This window comes from Lactuca saligna, chromosome 5, assembly GCF_052625555.1.
Source record: "Lactuca saligna cultivar CGN05327 chromosome 5, ASM5262555v1, whole genome shotgun sequence".
Taxonomy (NCBI): domain Eukaryota; kingdom Viridiplantae; phylum Streptophyta; class Magnoliopsida; order Asterales; family Asteraceae; genus Lactuca; species Lactuca saligna.
This window is the reverse complement of record NC_136421.1, coordinates 248,791,504-248,801,123: the sequence shown is the minus strand read 5'-3', so window position 1 is coordinate 248,801,123 and position 9,620 is coordinate 248,791,504. Positions and strand designations below refer to the sequence as shown.

At 31.5% G+C, this 9,620-nt stretch overlaps 1 protein-coding gene across 1 annotated transcript; it reads left to right on the top strand.

The window, feature by feature from the left end:
- Positions 1-2,094: 2,094 nt before the first annotated feature.
- LOC145047313 (glycoprotein 3-alpha-L-fucosyltransferase A-like) lies at positions 2,095-4,760 on the top strand. Its single transcript, XM_078995567.1, has 7 exons — positions 2,095-2,768; positions 2,937-3,100; positions 3,226-3,467; positions 3,564-3,668; positions 3,816-3,972; positions 4,048-4,275; positions 4,362-4,760. Exons 1-7 carry the CDS (start codon positions 2,298-2,300, stop codon positions 4,621-4,623), a joined length of 1,629 nt encoding a protein of 542 aa, XP_078851693.1. The 5' UTR covers positions 2,095-2,297; the 3' UTR covers positions 4,624-4,760.
- The last annotated feature ends 4,860 nt before the right edge of the window (positions 4,761-9,620 follow it).

Genomic DNA, 9,620 nt, shown 5'->3' with positions numbered 1-9,620 from the left:
GGCTCACTTAGTTGCACAAGGCTTTACTCAATTCCATGGTCTCGATTACTCGCACAAGTTTAGTCCAATGGATAAAGCGTCGACGGTTCGTATTGTTCTCTTTCTTGCAGTGATGCAAAAAAGACCATTACATCAATTTGATGTTAAAAATGCTTTTCTTAATGAGACGCTCTCTAATACTGTCTTCATGGAACAACCTCCGGGGTTTATCGATGAACAATTTCCTCTTCATGTGTGCAAACTAAAGAAAATGCTTTACGGTCTCAAACAGGCACCAAGAGCATGGTTCCAACGCTTAAGTGCTTTTCTAATCAACATTGGGCTTATGTGCAATCGTGCTGACACATCTTTATTTGTCTTTCATTGTGCAATCGTGCTGACACATCTTTATATGTCAATATGCTTTGCTAGTTTATGTAGATGACATCGTTCTCACCGGAAATGCTCCCAAACTCATTCGTTCCTTCATTACCCGCCTTAATAGTGAGTTTGCTACCAAGGATTTGGGTTTATTGACTTATTTTCTTGGTCTTGAGGTTACCTACACCACTAATGGGCTCTTTCTCACTCAAGCCAAATATGCACATGACATTTTGACTCATACTGGGCTCTTGGATTCCAAACCAACTTCTACTCCCTTATCCACAACCGAGTATCTTATAATCACGAGCGTCCAATTTCAGGATCCTACCTTGTTTTGTTACCTTGGTGGTGCTCTCCAATACTTAACAATTACATGTCCTAATCTTTCATTTGCTATAAATCAGGCCAGTCAGTTTCTTTAAGCACCAACTGTGGATTACTTTCAAGCTGTCAAGCGTATCCTTCGCGATGTTAAAGGTACTATCTCCTATGGGCTTCACTTTAATCGGCCTCACTCTTCATCCGTTATTGGTTACTCCGATACGGATTGGGCTCGATGCATTGAGACACGCCACTCCACATATGGTTACTCCATCTTTCTCAGTGACAATTTAGTCTCTTGGAGTGCCAAAAAGAAACCCACAGTCTCTCGCTCTAGTTGTGAATCTGAATATAGAGTCATGGCCAATACTGCGTTTGAGATCATTTGGGTCACTCCTCTCTTACGAGAGCTTCATGTCATCCATGATTCCATTCCGACTCTTCTATGTAACAATAAAAGTGCTCTATTTCTGAGTCAAAATCTAATTTCCCATAAACGAGCAAAGCATATTGACATCGACTATCATTTTGTTCGCGACTGGTGTGTTCTCGACAACTTCAAGCCAAGCACATTCCCACTCAACTTCAACTAGCCGATATATTCACTAAAAGTCTTCCACGCCCTTTATTTGAACGTTTTTGTACCAAGCTTTGTGTCGCTCCACCGCCGCTCAGATTGCAGGGGGTATTAGCGATAGCATTAGAGATAATAACAAAGATTAGATTATTTGTATAGAGTTTAAATTTACCTTTATCTTTGGTTAAGTTGTTATTATATATATATATATATATATATATATATATATATATATATATATATATATATATATATATATATATATATATATATATATATATACAAACACACACGTTAATGAAATACAAAATCTTTAAGGGAAATTAATCCTCTCTGAATCGGTTGCTAGATGCGCAAAGAGTCGGCCGAAGGGTTTGAGGAGTTTATGACCGAACATCATAAAAGTTTTGACTTTAATAAATTGATCTAGTTACCATCCAATAACAATGTAAGCTAATGAAAACTAAATATTATATTACTATTTGAAATAACAAAATTTGGAAAGAAAAACTAAGTTAAAATATACATTTAAACGTTTTTTAATTTTTTAAAATTGAAAATAAAAATATATTTTTAAATTTTATATTAAAAACTGAAAATGAAAATTTTATTTATTGTTTCCGGATACTTTTTCTCGAATACTAAAAACAATTTTCCACCGTCCTTAGAATAATTTTTTTTTTTTTTTTTGTAGTTTTCTAAGTTATTTATAATTTAGAAAATAAAAAATTGCATTTAAAAAAAAGTTATAAAAGAATATTAATGTTTCTAAAAAGTTTATTTTTGTTATTAATTTTCAAAAAAAAAAAAAATAGCAATATTTTTACACAATTAAACGGGACAGGATTGATCAATTTATTGGTGTGAGCCTCAAGAAAAGAGTGTAAACGAAATTCATGCCCAGATCATGATCGAACAAACATAAAATCTCCAAGTTTGAACTTGTTTACTTCATCAATTTTGGTGAATTGCCCCCTGCTTCAACCCAGATTCAACACCAATCTATAAATGTTTATAGATTAATTGTTAAGAGAATATGGGTTCGCTAAACCCTAATCAAAGAGTATCAAGAGGCATGCAAGAAGATACTTATGGACCAAGTAGCAGTAACAGCACTAACACTTCAACATCATCATCTTCTCCGCCATCTACCAACGTCCATAATTCAGATAATTCAAAGAAGAAATTGACCAACTTCCTGCCTCTGTTCTTAACCCTAGTTTTCATAGTTGAGATCGGTTTCTTAGCCAGACTCGACTTAATTAAGAACCCTGACCTTGTCAACTCTTGGGCTGAATCGTTCCTCCAGTTCACAAACTCCTCTTTTTCCTCACTCTCCCTTGATCCCGTTGATGAGGTCGCCGTAGCAGATTTGTCTGCCGCCGTGGTGGATGTTTCGCGTTCTGTTGGGGGAGAGAGCTGTGAGGAGTGGTTGGAGAGAGAAGACTCTGTAGTTTATTCTAGAGATTTTCGTAAAGAACCAGTACTTATCTCTGGTCGTGAGGAGGTTTGTATTTCTACTGTGATTAGCCTTATTTACGTGTTTCAACGATTACATGTATCATAGTTCTTCGATTTCATGTTTCCATTGTTGTTCCTTTTCATACAATTCAAATATGCGATCTTACTGTGATGACATGACATGAATGACAATTCAAAAGGTGCTTTCATGAAGGATTGGAAGTCGTGTTCAGTTGGATGCAAGTTTAGCCTTCGGAAGAAGAAGAAGAAGGCCGATGCTTCATTTGGGTTACATCAAGAGGAAGGGACTGCTGCTATTCTTCTGTCAATGGAGTCATCTCACTACTTCCCTCGGAATGAGATCTCTAAGGCACGAGGGTAGGTAAGAACACTCTGAGATAAGCCATCAAAAACTCGGATTACAAAGATGCATGATTGATGACTCATTTCTTGCTTATAATCAACAAAAATTGAAATTGTAACAATGTATCATCATGTTTCAGAGCAGGATATGACATAATTATGACCACGAGTCTCTCCTCAGATGTCCCTGTTGGGTACTTTTCATGGGCAGAATATGATATAATGGCTCCTGTTCAACCAAAAACTGAAAAAGCATTGGCAGCTGCATTCATTTCAAATTGTGCTTCTCGCAACTTTCGCTTACAAGCCCTAAAAGGGCTTGAAAAGTCAAATATCAAGATTGATTCTTATGGTAGTTGTCATGGAAATCATAATGGAAACGGTAAGTATGTCAAGTTTTTTGGTTTAAAGATTAATTTTTGGTCTTTATTTGATTTGTAAACCATTTCTTGGCCATTTGTTCTAATTGTGTTTTTAGTGGAAAAGGTTGAAACTCTTAAGCGTTACAAATTCAGCTTAGCTTTTGAGAATTCCAATGAAGAAGACTATGTCACTGAAAAATTCTTCCAGTCACTTGTTGCAGGTATAATATGTCTTTTGGAGTGAACAACTTTAAAAATGCATGCTTTTTAGGGTTAAATGGAAGCATGTTGCTATTTCTTGCATTTCACCTTTCTTTTTTTATTGCTTATTGATTGAAGTTGAAGCAACATGGAGTTTTTTTTTATAGGAACGATTCCTGTTGTTGTTGGTGCTCCAAACATTCAAGATTTTGCGCCTTCAACTAATTCAGTTTTACATATTAAGAAACTAACAGATGTTATATTGGTTGCTAAAACCATGAAACAGCTTTCAGAGAATCTCACTGCCTATAATGAGTCACTAAGGCAAGTTTCTTTTGTTTTTTTTTTCTTTCTTTCTACCTTCTTGATAACAAAAGAAAAAGGTCTGAATTCTTACAGATGGAAATATGATGGCCCTTCTGATTCTTTCAAGGCCCTTCTGGATATGGCTGCAGTTCATTCTTCATGTCGTTTATGCATTTTGGTTGCAACTAGAATCCATGAGAGAGAAGAAAAAAGCCCCAAATTCCCAAAAAGACCTTGCAAGTGTACAAGGGGCTTAGAAACTGTATATCATGTTTATGTAAGAGAGAGAGGGAGGTTCGAGATGCAGTCTATTTTCTTAAGGTAATATTTTCTTCCAAAAATTAAAGTTGGCCCAATTGTGATATACTTGAGGGGTAAAAATGTCCAAACACTATTTAATTTTACAGGTCTGGAAATCTGACGATTGAGGCGTTAGAATCTGGTGTTTTATCGAAGTTTAAGTCTACAGAACATGAAAGCATTTGGAGGAAGGAAAGGCCAGAAGGGATAAGAGGCAATGAAAAGGAGTTGAAAATTTACAGAATATACCCTGTTGGCATGACTCAGAGGCAAGCTTTATATGCATTTAGTTTTAAAGGTAACAACAATTTATTTACAAGTCACATTATGAGCAATCCATGTGCAAAATTTGAGATCGTTTTTGTGTAGTTGATTTTGATTGGAAGCCTTGAGTTGGTTTATGGGTAGAAAAAATATTTTAGAAAAATCAATTCATGTGTAAAAGTTTGGTTTACAGTGTTTAGTTTTAAGTTTTAACAGAATTAAAATGAAACCTATCGAACCCAGTATTGATACCGGGTTGACCCGTTCATTTGTTTTTTTTTTTTTTTTTCAGCAAAAATTGTTAAATAAATGGGTTGAACGATTTAAATTTTAGGGTAAATTAAACGAATGGTCCATGTGGTTGGGGTAGTAGTTATGGCACCTAACTCTTTTTTTTAACTTGGACACGCTTTATAATATATTTTTGTTGCGTATTTGGTCCCTATTAAAAGTAAAATTACTATATTACCCTTATTATTATTATTAATTAAAAAAATTTAACAATAAAATAAAAAATCAATTAAACACTTATAACCTAATAACAAGGACTTCCGAATCATTAATTGCCTTCGTAGCCCCACACTTCCCTAATCTTGCCACCGTTCCATAAAATGTCATCACCGGCGATCCTCCTTTAGGAAAAGCACAACCGACGTTGTTTCTCTAATTTTGACACGAATACCATCATTAATCGTCTTAGAAATCCTATGAATCGGGTGCCTTCCTTTGATTTTGATACACTCTGCTCAAAAATCATTTCCCTCACTTATAATTGGGGTGGATTTGGAAGGTGATGACAACTTTTCCGGTGAGAAGAGGTAGCGCCAACGATTCTATGGGGTGATGCAGGGAATATGGGGGTTAGGGAGGGATAAAAGGGAAGAGGTAGAGTGTGTTTGATTAATAATTTTTTCCATATAATAATTAAAATAAGAGTTTAAAAATATTAAAATAGTCATTTTTATCAAGGGTAAAAGGGTCATTTCAACTGGATTAGGAATCAAATGCGAAACAAATACAAACTTTAAAGATGATACAAGTTAAAAATTCTTTATAGGGACCAAGCGTGCACACTACCCAAAACTAAAAAGGCTCATTTGTGTAACTTACCCTAAAATTTAAAAGGTCAATAAAAAAATAGTATACCTATTTAAATAAGTTACAAACCCAAATAATTCTTCGAAATAAAAATACGACTACAAATACAAATTGATTGGTCAAAAAACAATGAAAATATCCGACTTCTGAGCAACTAACGCTTTCATTTTCAGCAAATCGTGAAAACTACGAGTAGTTTTAGGGTTACTTATTAATTTATTAAAGAGAAAATTGTAATAAAGCCCTTACGTATTAGTTTTATAAACGATTTAGTCCTTATATTTTTTTATTCAATTAAGTCCCAAAAACCGGTAATCGTATTCAATTTAGCTATTTTACCGGTCAACAAGTCATCCAACTTTCAAAAATTATATTTTTGATCCAGATTTTAAAATTTATTACAAATTTGGTCCAAAATTTACACTTTTTACTCAGATTTTAAATTTTATTACAAATTTGATCTAAAATTTATCCTTTTGACCCAAGTTTTAAAATTATGTTATGAATTCATCATAACTTTAGTTTATTTACAACTTTTTTCTCAAAAAATTTTCGAAGATGGTTTTTCTTTATAAAATCATATTTATACAAAAAAAAAAAAACATATTTTCTAAATATATATTATTTATTTATTTATTTATTTTTTTGTATATGAAATACCTATTTAGGCATTTATTAAGTACATAAATAGACGTATTTAACAATTTCGTTTGACATAATACATTATATTTTACATTTCCGTTTATAAATCTTTTTGATAGCTATATAAACAATTATTTGTTGTAATTTACGTGGAACTAATAGAATATGTAATTAAAACCGGTTTAATAAAAATAAAATAATATATAGTCAAAGGAGATCCTATTTTCAGACGATGATCCATACTAAAAGGGATTTTTAGTAGTATAATATTAAACTTAAAAAGATCCTATTTTGATTCTTTTTATATATTTTGGTTTTATCTCTTTTTTATAATTGATTTTTCATTATGGTATGATTTAATTTGATTTTGTTATAATGAATTCTCAAATAATTAAAAAGAAAAATAATCAAGGCTAATATAATATGAATGAAAAAGTCTCAAAGGAGACAAAAACACAACAATCATTTAATATGGATTCACTGGTTTTGATTATCTTTTTGTTTGTTGAATCTAGAGACATACTTATTTTATGATATGGAAGTGATTAAAAACAATTCTTTCAATTTAAGTGTCTTTTTTTTTTTTTTTTTTTTTTTTTTTTTTTTTTTTTTTAAAAGATAAAAGGTATGTAGATATTTCCAAAGAAGGTTTGAATAAAATATTTACTGTTAAAATAAATTATATTTAAATAAACTAATTTTCTTAACTTAAAATAGTTTTTTTCTTGATTATTTTTTCTCAATGGTTATCTGTAATTAATATAAAAAACTAAATTGCAAACTCAAAAGAATTTTCATATATAAATAGATTCAATCAATTGATTTAAATTGTTTTCAGAAAAAATAGTTACAATGCTACGTATGAGAAAATTCATGAAACCATCTACACGACAAATAAATACCTAATTTTATATATAGGTATTTTGTATATAAAAAAATAAAAATAAAACACTTTTTATATAGAAAATATAAGATTTTTTTATGGGAAAACATGTTTTTTTTTTGTATAAATATGATATTATAAAGAAAAAACATATTCGAATTTTTGTTTTTGACAAAAAAGTTCTAAAAAAACTAAAGTTAAGATGAATTTATAATATAATTCTAAAACATGAGCTAAAAGGGTAAATTTTAGAACAAATTTGTAATAAAGTTTAAAATTTGGGCAAAAAGTGTAAATTTTGAACCAAATTTGTAATAAAATTTGAAATATGGGCCAAAAATGTTATTTTTGAAAGTTAGGTGACCTGTTGACCGGATTAAAGGGCTAAAATTGAATACGATTACTAGTTTTTAGGACTTAATTGAATAAAAAAAATGTATAGGGACTAAATCAATTATGAGCCTAATACGTAAAACCTTTATTGTCGTTTTCTCTTTATTAAACAAGGTTTATTAAAAAAAAACCATTATATTTACAACATTGTTCTGTTTTACTCTCAATTTTATTTTTTTGTTTCTTATTTTTCATTATATTTTAGAAAACGTTTTATTTTTGGGTCCTTGGTCGGTCACCAACAGGTCATGATGACATGTCGGTTTCGTATATTTTACAGTTAACATTTAGCCCAAACATTTACATATGAGTTTGCATTTAGCCCCAACATTTATGTATGAGTTTGCATTTAGCCTCAATTTTTTTTGTTCCTCGATTGCTATTATTTTTTAGAAAATAATTCATTTTAGCCATTAGCCAGTAAGTATTTTAAAACTTAATAACTTAAAATCAAAAAGGAAAAAGCGAAGGCAAAAGTCAGAACTATGACTTCTCCTTAAGGTTGGGGCATGTTAGTTAGTAAATGAATTGCTTTTTTATTTGTATTATTAGTATTTGTTGTACCTAATTTAAACATGCATTTTAAAATGAATGAAAGTACATAGTATAAGTCTCAAGTAACATGTAATAAACGATGCGATATGTTAATCTTTGAGGCAATAAAAATTGTCATTTTTTTGGTTTCTTAATAAACATGTCATTAGAAATATTTGGTTTCTCAACAAATATATCATCAGAAATAACCGATTGTTTTTTAGATGAGTTACGAATGAATTAACAATTTTGATTTGTTTCAAGATTAGTATGTCCTAATGTTTATTGGATGTTACAGACTCAAAACTTATACTAGATCTTTTCCTTTATTGTAAGATACATGTGTACATTAAATACAATAAATATTGATAATACAAAAAAGAGAGTCATTAACTTACTACCTAACACGCCCCGCCCCTCGAGGAGAAGTCACAGTTTTGACTTTTTAGAAGTATTTAGTTTCTGAACAAATACGTCGTTAGAAATAGCCAATTGTTTCTTAGATGAGTTATAGATTAATTAACAATTTTAATTGACACAAAAATTAACATGTTATATTGTTTATTAGATTTCACGAACTCATGACTTACACTAGGTCTTTTACATCATTATAAAATACATGTGTACATTAAATACAACAAACACTGGTAATTCAAAAAGAGAGCCATTGACTTAGCAGCTAACACGTTGGTATTTTTTTTCATTTTAAGTTATTACATTTTAAAATACCTATTCGTGACTGGCCAATGGCTAAAATGATTTTTTTTTCTATAAAATAATGGAAAATGGGGAACAAAAAAATGTTAGGGGTAAATGCAAATTCATACGTAAATGTTGGGGCTAAATGCAAACTCATAAGTAAATGTTGGGGCTAAATGTAGACTATGAAAAATACGAAATCGACATCATGACCTATTGGTGACCGGCCAAGGGCCCAAAAATAAAACGTTTTCTGAAATATAATGGCAAATGAGGAACAAAAATAGAGTTGTGGCTAAAACAAAACAAGGTTGTAAATATAATGGCTTTTGTGGAATAAACCCTATTAAATATAGACAATTTTCATAAATGGTCCCTGTTGTTTCTCAGAATATCAAGTTTATTCCCAAGCTTTTTTTTTTTGTCTTCAAGGATGGTCCATGTGATTTTAAAACTTATCACAGATAGTCCTTTTGCCTCACATCGTCACTTGTGGTTTGTCAAGTCTGAACACATGCAAGACTTATGTGGGGAAAATCATCTTTTTGCATACCACATGGACCATTCATGAAGTATTAACCACAGGGACCATTCATGAAGTTTTAAATGTCTCCATTCAATTACTTTCTTCCTCCCCAAAACCTTTACCACTGACACCCTTCATCTTGTATGCTTCGATTACTGTCAGAGTCACATGCCTATACACTGCTGGGGCGTATACACCACCATCGTCAACATGTGGGTTTCTCCTCCTCTACCTCATTCTCCTTCTTTTCTCTATTCTATACTCTCGATGCTTTACCCTTGTGAATCGATCCCAAATGTGTGACTAAGTTTGCTTTGTGTGTGTCCT

Bases quoted from the DNA above. Each gene is read 5' to 3' on its own strand.
- LOC145047313 (XM_078995567.1), top strand. From the start codon at position 2,298: ATGGGTTCGCTAAACCCTAATCAAAGAGTATCAAGAGGCATGCAAGAA. The intron at 2,769-2,936 runs GTTTGTATTTCT...GCTTTCATGAAG, and splicing joins TTATCTCTGGTCGTGAGGAG to GATTGGAAGTCGTGTTCAGT. The intron at 3,973-4,047 runs GCAAGTTTCTTT...GAATTCTTACAG, and splicing joins GCCTATAATGAGTCACTAAG to ATGGAAATATGATGGCCCTT.